This window comes from Phoenix dactylifera, chromosome 1 (genome assembly GCF_009389715.1).
Source record: "Phoenix dactylifera cultivar Barhee BC4 chromosome 1, palm_55x_up_171113_PBpolish2nd_filt_p, whole genome shotgun sequence".
In the NCBI taxonomy this organism is placed as follows: Eukaryota; Viridiplantae; Streptophyta; class Magnoliopsida; order Arecales; family Arecaceae; genus Phoenix; species Phoenix dactylifera.
Genome location: NC_052392.1, coordinates 25,968,410 through 25,986,168, shown reverse-complemented (window position 1 = coordinate 25,986,168; position 17,759 = coordinate 25,968,410). Strand labels below are relative to the sequence as shown.

The following is a 17,759-nucleotide window of genomic DNA, read 5'->3' as shown; positions in this document are numbered from 1 at the left end:
TCACAAAAAAGAAGGGAAAAGTACCAAGAAACTGGTACCCAGTGTTTTGCTGGCTTGTACAAAAAGTGTCGAGAAATTATTTGAAACTCTCGGTTTATAGCTTTATTAGATCAAGAAGATTTCTGGACAAATTGGTATCTCAATTCTCTAGATTGTAATTTTTTTCCGTGATAAAAAATGGTGATACAAACAAGAAGGAACAGATGTATCAGTCTTCTGACTAGTAATCAGCTCTGCACTTCCATCCTTGACGTAAAATTGGAACTGAAAATGGCACAGAGTAAATTTGATGTTTCCCAAATTTATCTACATAACTGATTAAATGAAAAAAGTAACCCAAAAAGAAAAATACAGGAATACAGAAAAAAAAAAAGAAGGAAGAAGACAACAATGAAACCTCATGCCCAGCATTGCAGCGAAGCAGGTACGATTTCCTCTTCAAGCTATCAGAAAGCAATTGTATGTTAAAGACAAGTTATTACAGAATTCTTCAGGTCTCGAAGAACCTTAGCTCCACCATGGCCTCATGATGCTTTGGGGAATACCAAGCTGTTGCCTTAGCTGAACCGAGAACCTTCAAAGCCCAGTCAATTGCATAAATTGACTCACCTAGACGAACAAATTGGCTTTTGTCCCTTGGGTCGAATTCAATTCTGGAGTCAACTCGAAAGCTGAAGGGTCCAACAATCTGCGATGTGGTTGAATAAAATTCACAAGGTAAGCAACCTTACAATGCAAAAAGGAAAAAAAAAAGACAACGATCTGGCTTGAAAGAAAAGTGAACCATGCATTCAGAATTTGTAAAACTACATTATCTCCAAATAAGATTGCTAAGTTGGAATAACAGCCATTGACTGTATTCTAGCTGGAAAATTAATAATAAAAATTTATTAGATGGAAGTGGAAAAGATGTCGCACAAACAGCATCCAGTCTCCTTGTGTCAAAAAATAAAAGCAGCATCTAGTCTTTAGTCGCTTCACCCGAAGCAAATGCATGATAAATGCAAGATAGGGGGGGGGGGGAACAAAAATACAATAGTGGAAGATGTCTAGCTCCTCAATGCTTACAATCATCCACAGAGCCTCTCAAAATGTTAATATGTTCAAGTAGTATTACTTGCAACATACTCGAAGAAATTATAGACCATGGCCATAATGGGACCTCTAATAGTCTTTTTACCATGTGATTACCACAATTCTTCACCACTTCAATTGGTCCATCTCCTATTCTTCCTAAAACGTTATCATCCTACATGTGTTCTTCCTGGTTTTGCTACATAGCATTCTCACCAATAACATCTTTGCCATGCTTATCTTATGCTCATAGGTCCTCTTCGTCTAGAAAACACTTGCATCTAGGCATGCACAATGCACATATTAAAAAATAATATGTAAAACAAAAATATCATTATGAGTAATTGAATTATATAACACAGATAATAAAAAATATTAAACCAAGTGTACAAAACCAAATCAGCGAGAAAGTTGGGTGATGTAAACTTCATGAATTGCAAGAGAGTACTCCCAATTGCTTAAATTTAAAATAAATTACGGGAATAGTAGCATCAGAAAGATAATAATTTGCGTAGTTGGCTAACAGAATAAAAAAAGAAAGAAAGTATTCTTTTTGATATTTGTTGAAAATCCCATTGATAACATGATAGTCGCATGATATGTTGCTATAAAATTATTGGCATTTTGGTTAGTAAATGTTCATCCAAGTTGAGAAGATTTTTACAAAATTTGATTGTCGAATGAATAAAACTGTTTGTTTTTTGCTAGCATCATATATACCCGTAACCATGCTTTGAATCCTTTCCTTTTTTTAATGTATTAACTAGAAATCAATCTACCATGGGGAAGCTGTGCAAAACTCCAACTCTTGTTGCAAAGATGAGAGGTCATTGCCATGGGTGAAGAAGGCTTTTAAAATGAGATTGGATTTTGATGTTGTTATGCTGCAATGCTTATATGTTAATTTATGAACTGCTAGAACAAGATTTGTTTTCTTTTTATCATTTCCATTCAAGAATTTTTTTTTTTTTTTTTTTTGCAAATTTGAATTACTAAATTCATAAAAATACTTGTGTTGGATTATCTTGAGAGGATTTGATAATCAAATTTTGGTGAAGTATTTGAATAAACTAGCAAACAGGCATGCGAAATGCACACTTTACATAAAAAAATAATGATTATAGACCGTTTTTATTATTTACATTCTTTTACATTTAAAGTTATGATGAGCTTATATTATATTACCATTTTGCAAGCTAGCCCTTTACCATTGCCACCACCTCCGTTTGTAATGAATCCATTTTCTGTCCCTTGCCCTTATGCTTCGATTCACTGCCCCACCATCTGTTTTGCTACACGCTGCCCCACCATTCAATGTTCTATTTTACTGAATTTAATCGAGCCAATATAGGCTTCAATCAATCCTTAGTTCATTTTTACCGAAATTTCATGTTTGAGACTGATCCAAGATAATTCAAGCTTCTATCTTTTGATCTCCACCGACCTTTAAGGCCAAAAACATGAGAACAGGCCTGAATTTTTTGACCCCCAAATCTTTGTGCTACTTGGGCTTGCTCAGCTCATTAACAGTCCTACATGTGGCTTAACATAGAAGATCACCAAATTTCAAGCAAACAGATAAAACGCTTGAAAGGATGCTTTGAATTAAGTAACATTTATCCTGAAGCTGTATTTGCTTTATCATTTATGTAGTAGTAAGCCTTTCTATTTTTATTTTATTTTTAGGATTAGAAACAAAGATTATTAAAATAAAGCATAACCATTTTCTTATACAACCCACATTTATTAGCTGGTTGCCTTGGTTTTGTTTCGGATTCCATATTAAAATGTTCTATGCTTCTCTCCACCCATACTTCCACCAGCCTCACTCAACACGCTTTCAACCCTTCTTTGATCAAGCATCACTATAGCAACACAGTTGCCCATGTCACTAATCGGGACCAGCTAATGCTAGAAATTCCAGGCCCAAACAACTGTTTTGGTCATGGTAGGAGAAACAAAAATGGCATTTTGTGTGGTGTGCACATTGTGGAAAAAAATGTTTATGTCCTAGCCAAGAGAAATAGTAATATGGTTTTGTCGGTTTTCTACTATGTTCCTTCTTGTCATGATGGCCTCTTTAGTTGATCTCAACCCAGACCTCTACTTGATTGCTAGAAACTGGAATAGGAATGCTAATGGACAGTCAAAGGGCTGGTTACAAGAGCAACATGCCAGCAGTTGAAGGAAAATGAGAGGAACGAGTTTGGTTTTCAAGCTTCAACTTTGCATGTGTTTGTGTATGCGCATACGAGTGCAAATGCATGTTTTGGGTTACATGCAACTAGCTCTTCTTTCAACTCTTTGTTATTTCATCTCTTGTATTTCTTAGGTTATGGTGTAACTGGCTAGTATTGAAGTGGTATGATATAAGAGTTTGGGGTGCCAGTAGGACTTGGTTCTATTAGTTGGCACCGCTTTTGATGACTGATGATAAGTTCCATGTTCGATTCCAAAGGTTGTCCTCTCACCATATCTCCAAAATTAGATGCACACATGTATTTCATACCTAACTATTCAAAAAGGACGAAGCCCCACATCAGCAACTTTAGTTTTCAGTTTTCATGTCAGCAAAGCACTATTTAGTGGAGAATCTTGCACATCCAATAGTGAGACATTGGAAGGTGAACCTTCAATCCCATTAGTTTATCTTCCTCCAATTAAATCTGAAATAGATAATAGTCACCTATGAGTATGAAGATCAAGATTTGCCAAACCAGTATTGGGACCCATGCCGGTCAACTATTGGTTTGGTACGGGTGAACTGAGTGGTTCACCCCTGGTTCAACAAACCAATTTCAAGCCTTTAAAAAGGTGAGGGGGCGAACCGGTTTATCTCTGAACTGTCTAGTTTGGAATGATTTATGATATTTTCCAAAAAACAAGGCCAAACCGACCTAGTTCCACACCAGTTCGGTTCAGTATAGGGTGAACTGGCCAATTCGGCTTGGTTCGGCATACCTTGATGAAGATTTTGAAGTCAATTCTTGGCAGTTTGTTCATCAAATACTCTTGGGATCATCCTAGCCTAAAGAAGCGACTAAGCAGAAAAAGAAAGATGACATCCACATACCCACTCATGATATGCAATCCAAATTGAATCATCTTTATCCAGCATTTTATGCAGAAATTGATTTCACATGCCTGGATGGTGTTTTACTTGAGAAAAGAGAAAGCAACAAATCTAATGGCTCTAATACCATAAGACATCTCCAGGTCCCATATGTAATATGATTGTCAGACAACAGCTATTCACCAGTTAATAGTCACATATTTTGCTTCCCTACAGACATACCTGTTGAACTCATGACCACATATGATTCTCTCTACTTCAATTTCTAAAATTTCAACTATGCTGCAAACCTAGTAATTTAAATTTTCATTTAGCTTTTGAAAGCACTAAGTGATTGCATAATGCTATTAAGGATGATGTAAATGTGCAAGAGTCTCAAATATGGATTTAAGGGTCAAAAGAAGGGGATTCCAACTGAGTAATCCACAAAAAATGTGTGTGCAGCATTCAAATGGGCCCACATGCATACATAGACATGTACATATGTATGGACAAAAATATTCTTATGAACATATGGATGTATATACATGCATCTTTATGTATGTGAGAGAAGACATAGCTACCTGTTGCTGAAGAGAAACTGTCATGTCTGGACAAATAGCACACATTGCTGCCGAATCTGGTTGCCGAGAATGATAAAAATCTTGTGCTAGACGTGCAGTGCCATTTAAGAATGTTGAACCTGAAGGAAAATCTAGTCGGGCATTTATTCTTGTGAGATCAAGAAAAAGCCTTTGAAAATTTCCATGTTGAGCCGTAAAGGAAAAAGATGCAAAGAGATCAGCAAATAGTGCAATTTTATTTTTCTGGGAACAGAAACTGACGGTTTTGCGTCTGTGTGACTCATCCTTGACAGAGAACCTCACTGAACAATCTCCCAGCGATGCACTGGTCACTGCACCTGTAAGACAAAAGGAATGCCTAGTATAAAATGGAAATTCAACAAAATAATCAGCAAACAACAGAAAGAATGGCCGTTTGCCAAGCAAAAAAATTAACAGGGGAAGGAGATATTCACTAGTCACAAGAGAACCACATTACATCCTTGTGATATGCTGACAAATTTGCCAAGAAATGATGAAAATCAATAAGGAAATGAAGAATAACCCTGATATAACATAGCATGATAGTAACACTGCTGGAAACGAGCATTTGGTAAATCAAAACTACTATAAAGCAGGAAGGAGGTTGATATGCAACTCAGCCATATCAAAGAATGACTTGCTAAACCCCTGACAGTAAAAATATAGCTACCTTTAGAAGATTTGAGCATACCTCACTAGACATACCAATGCTTGGACATATTACTATGATAGATCAAGGTGTATTTAGTGAGGTGTATTAAATGAGAAGGAATGTCTGAGAAGAAGATCCACATTTTTTTGAAATTTATATATCACAAGCACCAGTGTAATTTGAAACACGTGAACACTTACCTTAGTGATGAACAAAAGAAAGATAGGCCATCATGTTGCATGGTCACATGCCTGATACTTATCCCATGGCACCAGGGCTGTGTGTCCCAGCCTCTAATCTGGTGTATATATTGATGATCCTGAGCTGCACGCTCTGATGTACAGGAAAGGGCTTACTGAACCACTATTCACCTTGATGAATTGTCGCATCCCCATTGCAACTTGGCTCAACCACCAGCAAATACAATTTGGTAACTCTTTTCTAATCATAGAATCATTATGTACCTTTTGTTTGGAAGAGTGGAGGACCAGAAAATACATTCTCTCCTTATCTTTCAAATTCTGAACAATAGCACTTCTTTCACCCACTTTCAATGGACACAAATCATAAAAAACAATCTAAAAAGGTTGAACTATAGATTGCAATCCTCCCTAGTGGGAAAAAAAAAAAGACCATGTACCATAAAAGTTCTAATAAATAACTAGAGATAAGCATAATCAGCAACCCTCATTGAAGTCCAATAAATAATTCAGCAAGTCCCCTATATTCTTTTCTAGCTTTGATCTAGAGTGAAGCATTTAATGATTGAAGATAACTACCAAAATGAAAAGAATGAAAGAGCAGAAAAGCATAAATGTTATGACAAACGAAGATCGCATTGACATATAGTTTAAGAAACAATAGTTGGATAAGAGGGGGACAAAGAAAACAAATTGAGATGTTTCATCACGTGCAACTACTAAAGTTCAAAAAAGTTGCAGTAATGAGAGGCACATTAATTAGTGGGAAAGGGTCCGAAAAGAGAATAAGACACTTCTTATATACATGGATGAATGTTCTGAAAGAAGCTTGTTTTGACTGTTCCAGCACAAAACACGAACAAGTTAAGAATATCAAATAAGGACACTTAACCTTAACTAAAGAACATAAGGTTCCATTCTAATGACTAAGGAAGTTCTCTAGCGAGAAGAGTTACCAATTTAATAAAGGGAAAGAATTTTAAATACTATGTATCTCTGTGTGTTTCAAACTGTAAGGCATCGATTCAGATGGATCTAGAGATACTGAAAGATTATGTCAAAATAATCACTTTCCTTTTTCAAGGGGAAGAGAGAAAACAAATATCTAATATACAATAATTACCTCTACAGAATATTTAATATTCAATAATTACCTTTACAGTATTTACTAAACAATATCATGATGAATGCCTCTACAGTATTTACTAAACAATATCATGCTGAATGATGCAAGGAAAAAAAAAAAAAAAACCTTCACATAGCAAACTGAAACAACACCATTTGACATCTGCAACAATGTTCTCTAATATCTGTATCATTCATGTTTTCATGTATTGATCATGATTTGAGAGACAAATTGGCTCAAAAGAGCCTAACCTATTTCATTAAGTTAATGAAATAAAGGATAAAGTACACAAAAGAACAAAAAATAAAACAGGAGCTTCAACCAACCCAAAAATATTCCAAACAATACCATGCTATGTAGGGACCCAAACACTTGAGAGATAAGCTTCAGTTCTTTAAAGGTCATTGCCCCACACTTCTAGGCTCTAGCACTTGCAACTCTAAAGCAATCCCTGAGCCATCTCTTGGTCCTTCCGAATGCTGATGGTGTCCATCCCTATCTATTTCTTATGGCTAAAAACTCATGTATTTCTTTCCAGCCAAATACCTGAAAAAATGCCATCACCACTGAATCCGATCCGACTCTCCATGCCTTCTTCAAAGAGTAACACCTCCATCCCACGTATCCTCTAGAAAGCTATGCACATGCAGTCTATGATGAAAAAGGTGACATATGGATTGAGCAAACCCAAAATTTAGGAACAAATGGTTCACCATTTCCTCTGTTCTTCCACAAAATTGACAACCATTGGGAGCAAGCCAACTTTGCTTCTTTAGTTGATCCTCTATTAGGACTTCCTTGTTCATCACAAGCCAGTTAAAAGCCTTAACCTTTTTCGAGGGCATTTCCACAGGGGGAGAGAGAAGAGCAATAACACCATCATCTCTAAAGAATATGTGAAATCTGTCCACCTAGAACACCCCATTCTTCCCTTATCTCCAGATTAGCTCATCTCTGCGTAGGTGAGAGAGGCATTGTTTAGGATAATTCATTAAATTCCCCTACCTTTTCCCTTGATATCGAGTATCAAAACCTTAGTCACCAAGCAGTTACTCCATCTCTACTTCTATATATTCCTGGCGCTAGGCTCTCCTCTTCTGTAGACAACTTCTAGAATAAGACATGGAATGGGTGGTCCCTCACCCACCCATTACCCACCTTCTTGCACACACTACTTAAAAGGTCTTCCTCCATTTTGAGAACCCCATGCCAAAAGGGTGAAGCTACAGCCCTTAGTGAGTGATCGCTGCTATCAGGGATCCTTGTCCTGCAATATCTCAACAAGATCGTATTATTTCATGAGGCAGCACCTCGCTGTAGTAAATTCCACCAACACTTGTAGAGAGCGCTGTTTTTTTTTTTTTTTTTTTTTTTTTGCTAATACGGGTGGATCATACCTGTCGGGAACGGATACACCCAATAAAGTCAAAAAATAGGATACCTCGGAGTGCCAAAGGCAACTCCCCATCTCCAGTCCACAAAGTGTCTCCGGAATGGCGAGCTACAAATGCAGCCACTCAATCCGCAGCCCCATTGGCTTCACGGTAGATATGCTTGGCCTGAAAGGCCCCTCCATCCCTCGCCATAGTCCATATATCACGAAGCAAAGGGTGGTCACTGCCGTCACCCCTAGGACCCTCTCGGATCCAACTGATAACGGTGGCTGAATCACCCTCTAGGGTGATAGACCTAGCCTGTAACACGTACCGGGCATGTCGAAGGCCTGCCCAGGCAGCGCTCAGCTCCGCGCTCGGAACCGAGGTATTAAATAAGTGACTGCCACCAGCGGCTACAACCCTAGCGAAAGGGTCCCGAATGACGAAACCCGCACCTCCCCTCGTGCCACCATCCAGGACTGACCCATCAAAGTTGACCTTGAGGAAACTCGGGGATGGGGGCTCCCAGGTGAATAGCTTCAAGTTAGTGACACCTGGTCCTCCCTATATCTTAGATCTGCAAACTTGTTCCCATTTGGCTGGGCAATAGTCACCTGTTAACTATTTTTTCCATTCCATAAGAAGCTCCTTAGGATCTTGTCGATCCTCATTAGCACCCATGCCAGCATGGAACACAAAGAGGTAGTACATAGGTAGGACCAACAACACAAAATTGATCAATGTCAGGCGCCCTCTAAGTAAAAGGAACCTACACTGCCAACCTGTCAACTTCTTGTCGAACTTGTCTACTACTAGAGGTCTCCACTCTGCTCCTCTTAGGTTAAGTGGATGTAGAGGCAAGACAAGGCACAGGTGAGGAAAAATTCACTACCCAGCACCTTAAAGTCCTTGCACAAGTCTGTATATGAGCTGGACCTCAGCTAGATAAGACATGAAACTCTAGATAAATTGATCTGCAACCTACATAAACAACTCCAGTCTGAGGAAGATCACCTGCCTTGAAGCAAATTATTGTATTGTCTGGAACCGAATTTCCAACACACCAAACACATTGTTGGCATCCTCTACTCCAACAAAGAGTCCTCTTCAAGCTTTCTCAAGTATTCTACTGAGAACATCTACTACAATATCGAACGGATAGGGCTAGATGGGATCCCCCTATATTCACCCTCTTTTGCATTGGATCCATCTCCCTAGCAACCAATTCAACTAGAAAGTTGTTTTTGCACAACCTCCATCCTTGTCTGAATCCTCTTGCTTCCAAGGTTTCAAGAAGGAAATCCTAATTCACCTTTATAATATGCCTTCTCGAAATCTAGTTTGCAAAGTACCACCCCTTACTTCCTCCAATAATGGACCTCCAACACGTGGTCGTACAAAACAATCTAGAACATTCCCACCCGCTACAAATGTGAGCTGGTCCAGGCCTACCTGATCATGGATTGCCTTTTTCAATCGATTGGAAAGTGCTTTGGATATAATCTTGATCGAACTATTTATTAGGTAGATCATCGAATAGTCCATCTCACTGGAGTCCACCATTTTCGGAGTGAAGACGAGGAAAGAATAATTCAAACCATCCACTCGAATCATTGAAGGTCTCAAACAAACGGAACAAATCTCCTTTTAATACTTTCCAATACAACTAGAACACAAATATGGGGAGACCATCTAGCCCGAGGGCCTTGTCCCCTACAAGATCGAACACCGCTTCCTTATCTTCTTCCAAAGAGAAATCAGCTTCAAGGATGCTAAGATTCCTCGACTGATTTGGATACAAGCTGCTCCAATCCGTCCTCGCTTGGCACCTTTCCTCCACACCAAATAAGCTGACACATAGTAAGATCTAAAAGCATTAGCAAACTCCCCTAGGTTGGTCACCTCCTCTCCTTGCCAACAAACTGATAGGATGAGTTGTTTCACCTTTGATAACTTGCAACATGGTGAGCGAAGGCCAATTTTGATCTCCTTCCTTTAACCATTGGATTCGCGAGCATTACTTTCACAGTACCTCTTCCTTGGTGGACAAATCCTCTACTTTCACTTTAGCTTGTATCCTCTTAGTCCTTTCTAGTGAGGTGAGCTATCTTTCCTCCACCACAACATCTAACCATTCAATCCTTCTAAGCAATTTCATGAAATTGTAAACATTAGCCTTGCTCCATCTCTTCAACAAGGATCTTAGGTTTCTGAGTTTTTGATTCCATGATGCTGTCAGACACTAGAAACTAGGGATAATCCTCCCTCACGCTTCAAACAACTCATTGAACTATGGGTAAAAACTGCATGCTTTCTCAAACATAAAGTCATCTCCAGAAGCCCTAGAAGGAAGGCACCAACAATGAAGGGCTACAATCAGTAGTAGGATAGGGAAATGCCATCATAGAGCATGAGAACTTATCCTCCCACCAAAGTTGCATTCTCCCTTTGATTGGACCACGTCAATCTCCTTCCTTGTACCAAGGCCTCCACCAGTTCCATGTCCCAAACGAACTTAGAAAATCGTAGACATCCTTTGCCTACTCTTGCTACTCCCTATTTCTCATTAGAACATAAGATGGCATTGAAGTCACTTGCTAGCAACCAAGGCCCACTAAATCTTCATATGATCTTCCTGAGCTTTGGCTAAAAATGTTCCTTCAAAAAATATTCCATCAAGCCATACACATTTGTCAAGGTCCAACTGAATCCACTTTTCTCTGAACTCTACTGATATGGAGAAGCTTCCCTTAACAATGCTCCTCGCCTCCACCTGATCTTCTTTCCAAGCCATCAGAAACCGCCTACTAAACCCAAAGCATCCAAGGCAAACCAACCCTCAAAGTTCCTCCCCATCATTTGCCAGCGTAGATTGAGAGAAAACGCGGCCATTTTCATTTTTTGCAGACAAAAATGGTACTATTACCATCTTTGATACTTTCACAAACCACAGCTCTCTTGTTTGCCTAACACCCTCATATTCCATGTTAGAATACACATCTCGCCACCCAATCCACTCCTAAACCCACCAGCTACTGCACCCACTAGACCTCCCAACAACAGCTCCAACTTTCCTTCCCTCAACACAAACTGCAAGCCACTCAAGCCACCCGTACCGCCAAACAAGCAACAAACTACTCTCTCTGTGCAACCCTCATAACTGCTCACTAATCACCCCTACCACCAATCCACTTTAAGCTAAGACTCCATCCCCCTTAGGGAGATCCGAAGCATCCTACTCTACCTTCTTGTTTGCAATCCCAACACCTCTTTTCTCCTCTCTAACATCTTGAGTTCTTCCAAAGTTGCTTCTGCTCCCTACTTGGAAAATAAACCACATTTCTTCCTAACATCTCAATTTCTTCTTGGCTTAAAGTGCACGTCACCTACTCATCATATGAGTCTTTTTCTTGAGTTTTAGACTCCTGTACCATGGCAACATGTACCATGTTCCCATGGTCACCATTGCCTTGTTTGCCTTGTTTGAAAGCATAGGCTTTCACTTTCAACCTATCTCTTCTTTTGTACCATGGCATCATGTACCATGTTCCCATTGTCACCATTGCCTTGTTTGAAAGCATGGGCTTCACTTTCAACCTATCTCTTCTTTCGTACCATGGCATCATGTACCATGTTCCCATTGTCACCATTGCCTTGTTTGAAAGCATGGGCTTTCACTTTCAACCTATCTCTTCTTTCGACCATGTTGACCCCAATCAAAGTTCTGCGATTCCCTTTCATAACCACAAAGAGCTTGGGTTGCACCGCAAAGGGCTCGGATTACAGTGAGATGCACTCTGATTCACCCAAGATGAGTCCAAAACATCCAAGCTTAATGAGATAAGTGATACACCCTAGATCTAGCTGCATTGGGCTCCTCGTCAAGCATACACTTGTCGGCCTCCTATGGGTAGGAATCTTAGCCTTATCCCATGCCTATTGAAGTACATCATCCATAAGTGGAAAGTCAATTATGCCTAGACTCTAGAGGTTTAGCCCTCACATGATATAGCCTCTTAGAGGCTAGGTAAGTCCCAAGTTGTGACTGAACTCTTACAAAACTTCTAGCTTGCATATTCCAATACATTATTATGAAAATCATTGAGCACTAGGATTGTCTCCCTACTAATAGGCAAGGGACAATGGGGGAGTTATTCAAATTCAAATTCAGAGTGAGTCAATTTGAAGGCGAACCAGATTTCTCCACTTGGTTTGAGTGCTCCACTAGGTTAAATTTGACTGTTTTGCCCTTCCCCCACCATTGCTCCTCCGCCTCATTCCTTAGCCCCCAAAACTCACTCGGCTTCTTCCTCCTGCAAACTCTGAGACATCTCTATGAAAATCATAAAGTACCAAAATTGTCTTCCTGCAAATAGGCTAGGATTAAAAGAAGTTGCTCAAATTCAAATTTAGCATAAGTTCATTTGGAGGTGAATCGGGTTCCTCCACCTGGTTTAAGTGCTCGACCAGGCTAACTATGACCATTTTGTGCTACCACCGCCACTACTCCTTTGCCTCTTCGTTGGCCTCCCAAGCTTCTACATCCGCTTTGGTTGAAAAGTTCGCCCTCACCTACCTATCTTCGCAACCAAATTCATCACCCAATACTCTTGAAAAATCATAAGCCATTTCACTAGATGTTGCAAGCCAAGGATCCCAATGTATTGTCTGTCACTATTGGCCGGAGTATGGGACCCAATGGAGTCTCAAGACAATAGAATCTAATCTTCACCTTCACCACATAGACTCTCTAACCATTAACTCCACTTTTGGAGAAACATCATTACAAAATATGATTGCAACATAAAACTTCAATTCCCTCCACCATATGCCTTTTTAGAATCAAACAAGATGCCAAACCCCCTAACAATGGCTTCAACCATCAATTGGCTCCAACAAGTAAAGCTCATAGTAAGATCCACGCTTGTACTTCAGTTGCCCTAAAGATCCACCAAGGAAATAGACCAAGAAGACATAGATACTCAAAATTCTAGAGTGCTAATGGTTACCTCCCTAGCCATCCTCGGAAGCAACTCGCTCGATGGCAGGGAACCAAGAAGTGTTCCTCTGAAAGAAAACAAGCCCTCCACGACCACCTATAGTAGGATTGAGCAATTAGAAAAACCTCCACATATACCGCCAATGCCACCATACTTACATGGAGAGAATGAAAATTTACCATCACAGGGTTGTTAAGTGCTAGGAATTTCGAATAAATATCTTGAGTCACTATGATAAAGATCCAGGCCTTTGATGGAACAAAGGGGTCACCATCTTAAATATGCGGCAACATCTAGTCCAAAAAAGATCGATACCTCGACAAGAGTAGCAGTGCACTCTATTTCTACACATTATTCAGATGTGCACAAGCTCCCCACACTGGACGTATCCTGACTTCCTACCCCCTCCACCTATAGCAACGATCGGTCTTTGACCCTAGGCATGCATTAGCTTTGATTGTGCTAGCGGTAGCCAAGAAGCTTGCTACAATCATCCTCCTCAGTCCCTCCCGCAGCACCAGGTCTTTCCCTTGTGAACACCATTCTGCCTACTCTAACCCCATTGTTTGGCCCTAGAGATATATTCCTCACTGACCGCCATCTCCCATCTTCTTTATAAAACTCCATGGCTTTCCTCCACTACCAGCCGTTCAAGAACCAACTGTTGTCCTGCGAACATCCAATGTTCTCATGCATCGCACCTCTTGCAAATCATCCTCATCATCAAACTCCGCCGCATTGCACCACCACCATCCACCGAAAATTCAGCAGCAGCTATCCGAACTCTTTCCACCTCTTTACTTCCTCTTGTGGCTTTTTGTGAATTGATCATGATAAAAGTAACTTAAGATGCACTTTTAACAAGAGCATAGACTTAAAACTGTATTGTAACATCATATTTGTCCATCTCTAATATGTATTAAATCTTGATGGTGAAAAACAAGGTAATTAAGGCATAGATCTACATGACTAGATACATCTCACAAACTAAATATTTATATAATAGTTTGATCCTTACCAATAATCCCTGATGCTGAAATATGAGGATCTGAGAGGAGTACGTCATACGGTTGGACCATTTTTAACTTGCCTTCTTTTGTTCTCCATAGGTCTACATTCTTTTTTATGGAAATGGCTGCCTTGGCACAAAACCCGGGCAATAAAGACATAGGTTTATCACTCATTTTATCACCACCAAAGTGTTTTGGTTGTCCTCTGTTATGCTGCAAGCATAAATGATAGCTTAAGCCAGAAGCAGCAGTAATTGAAGCAAGATCAATGGCCAATGACAATGGTACATCCCAGTATGTCCCATTCTTATCAACAAAAAGTCCAGGCCAAGCTGCCTCCAATGTTAAATTGTGTTTTGGAAGCTGCAAGAATGTAAGAAGTCATGCTGTTTAGGCAGCACCTTGAAATAACAATTCCAGCAGAAAAAAGAGTTAATTGGCTATAAACAAAATGCATAACAAACACTAGTAAAGAGATTTAAATCCAAGGACATTACTGCTCATCTATAATCTCAAGGAACAGGGATGATAAACCCGGTCCATGCCAAAATATATACATAGATGCTTGCAAGTTATCAAATCCTATAAATCGACAACATTATAAATGACTTGCCTTGTGATGAAAGATAGCTTTGCATCGATTTTCCTTCTTAACATCATATGCTTCAAGAAGAAAAGAAGAATCTGGTGTCACTAGGAATTCTGTACCGAATCCCAGAGACAATATATCTAGCATGTGCTTTGCAATGGTCTTAGGCCATGAGGTCTTCTCAAGATGATTTGACGCTCTCTCTTTGATAATAGATACAAATTTCTGTATATGGAATTGCTCCAGAACAGTTGCAGACCTGCAAAGTGTCAATCCACACTTAAAAAAGAAAAACTGTGTAGAATGATGAGAATCTAAAAATTGTAGTTAGAAGTATAAAATGGATATGCATTGAATATTTCAAACTCAATTAGAAGATTTTGAAAAAAGAAAACAAAAATACGAAATTAATTAAAAAAACATAAATTTCTTTCGGAAATAACATTAAATAGTTATGGAGTTCAATGCTTCAAGCTTCACATTGAACAGAATGTAAATATTGGCAAAGTAGAGTCTACCTTTCTGTTCAAAACATTCTAATTGAGTATCTTCTACTATTATTATTGTGATAATTCACAGAAATGTAACAATTGTATAATTAAAATTAAAAACAGAAAGTATAATCTATACTTAATGTTATAATATCTCCAGATAACTGCCATAATCATCATGTATAACAGACCAACTAACAAACAAGAGCAATTTGCCTCCCCCCTGCTACAGTAGAAGCTGAATTCAACAATTATTTTGCCTCATCACCATCTAACAGACCAAGTAACAAACAAGAGCAATTTGCCTTCCCCTCTTATAGCAGAAACTGAATTCAGAACAATTATTTTACCTCTCCCTTACAATAAATATAGAGATCAGACAATTCAAACCACCGCCAAACACTCACCCACACTTCTTAACATACCTCCATGTAACCAATTAAAGATGAAACCTTTCAAATTACACTCATTTTCCTCCTATTGATGCTTCATTCCCACACAAAAGAACAAATAAATATTCGAAGACATTTCCCGATCAAACTTCAAATCCTAATAACAACAACAACAATTGGAGGCATCAACGACGGGGAGACAGAGAAATAGGCCAGAAACCGACCAGTTCTCGTGTAGATGGACGGTGTGGGCGTGGTGGAGGAGGAGGCCACGGCCGCCGTTGGAGGGGTCGCCGGCGAAGGAGGGGATGAGGGGGGAGGCCATGAAGCGGTGCATGAAGTCGAGCTGCTTGGGGCGGGAGATGCGGGGGCCGCGGGAGAGACCCAGGGGGAGGGGGTCGCCGGGGACGCCCCTCGCCGTCCCCTCCATCGTCACTGGCGCCTCCCGGTCCAGCTCCCATAGCCCCCCGTCGGCCACCCATCGGAGCCGCCGCATCTCTTCTTCCCCACCAAAAGCCCTACTGAGCTTCCGCCGGCGCTTCCTTCCCTCCAACGACTCCAAAGAGCCGCCGGATAACTTTTTAGAGCGGGGGAAGAACAGCCGTGTGATCACAATGATACAATGTACTCTCACTGTTGTCTCCTACGATAAATGATGGTGATTTTTATTAAAAAAATTATATATAACATATTTTAATTATAAATAATTTCCGTTATTTAGTTGTTATTATGTTGCAATTGTCATCAAAATATAATGAGAACAATATATGTTACCCAACAATTACTATCACACCTTTGATCCAAGATCGCAAGCCAGAAGTTGCGGCAACTCCTTCACACTTATAGAAACTCTCTCTACGGGCATGCAAGGCATCTCATCATGATATCAAAATCACGCAGCGAAAATAATTCAACTAATAGTATGAAATCTTTATTTCATTAACTAAATCAACTTATAATGTCTCACAATTCTAACATTAGTCCAAGGTAATATATTAATTCAAATAAATTCTAATCTAAGATACCTTGTGTCACAGTTTTTTTAGTAATTCTTTCATATTGAAAAACCTCGGTAGGCTAGTTCTCTGAATTTGAAAAAAAAAACAAAAAATTGTATAACGAGCTAAACAGCCCAGTAAATAATGGATATCTTAACTAGATAATTCATATAATAGCATAAAATATAAATACAAATTACAACCAATCGATATAAACGCAAACAATTCGGTTTCAAAATACAAATCCATTAAAAATTCACATCTTTCAAATATTTGTATACGTAATTATAAATCTGATTTGAAACAAAACACATTTAACTCAACAACCTTAATTATGGCCACACTTATACCATTTAGCTAGGCCAAAAACAGAACCGCACTTATATCCTACGAAGTAGGCCAGAATACCGTACTTATACCATACAGAGTGAATCAGAATACCGTACTTATATCTTGCAAAGTGGGCTAAAATTGCCAATACATAACCTCCAATTGACGGGGTCCAAAACATAACCAGGCTGAGAGTTCTAAATCTGATACACATCAAAGCTCTTTTTGTAAAATAATAGAGATATCATAATCCGATCAAATATGCATATACGATGTAAGAATAGTAAATATAACAATAGTCCGAAAAATATTACTCTAATTTATATATCTATTTTTCATTCAAATCGCCATCTCGTAAATTACATAAATCACATATAAATCTAATAATAATTTATTTGATGCAAAAATAATATTATATAAATGAAGAATTTAGAAAAGACAGATCATTACTTACCTTACAAATGCAATCTAACTAATAGATTTAATTAATCCTGAAAATCCTTCTCGAAGCCTAATATTTCAAAATTATACTTTTCATTAGAATTTCATCATAATTGTTTTAAAAATAAAAATCCTAAATTCCAATACTCTTATAGGGCTAACTAAGCAGGAGTGCTTGACATTTGGGTTGGTCCGATCAAGATGATTTCATCGAATCATGCTCGGACTAGAGCACAGATGGTTCAATAGAGATCAGAGGTGATCAAATCTAAACAGTATTGGCAAGGACCGGAATGGGAGCTGACATGCCGTCCGATAACTCTAAATCATGACCCTTCATCAAGGTCAATTCAAAATCATTGTGAAGAGTCCCTACTTGATTCAACTATCCTAGAGAGAGTATAGAGAGAAAGTCCAAGTAGG

The 17,759-nt window shown here is 39.1% G+C and overlaps 1 protein-coding gene across 1 annotated transcript; it reads right to left on the bottom strand.

The window, feature by feature from the left end:
* Window positions 1–135: 135 nt before the first annotated feature.
* Window positions 136–16,177, bottom strand: LOC103707733 (protein TRIGALACTOSYLDIACYLGLYCEROL 4, chloroplastic). The gene is made up of 5 exons (XM_039130650.1): window positions 15,792–16,177; window positions 14,709–14,943; window positions 14,104–14,458; window positions 4,711–5,048; window positions 136–688 (listed from the first exon to the last, which is right to left on the bottom strand). Exons 1-5 carry the CDS (start codon window positions 16,061–16,063, stop codon window positions 491–493), a joined length of 1,398 nt encoding a protein of 465 aa, XP_038986578.1. The 5' UTR covers window positions 16,064–16,177; the 3' UTR covers window positions 136–490.
* Window positions 16,178–17,759: the final 1,582 nt, after the last annotated feature.

Bases quoted from the DNA above. Each gene is read 5' to 3' on its own strand.
- LOC103707733 (XM_039130650.1), bottom strand. From the start codon at position 16,063: ATGCGGCGGCTCCGATGGGTGGCCGACGGGGGGCTATGGGAGCTGGAC. The intron at 14,459-14,708 runs GCAAGTCATTTA...ACATTCTTGCAG, and splicing joins AAGCTATCTTTCATCACAAG to CTTCCAAAACACAATTTAAC. The intron at 5,049-14,103 runs GTAAGGATCAAA...TTTGTCTTACAG, and splicing joins TTCAGCATCAGGGATTATTG to GTGCAGTGACCAGTGCATCG.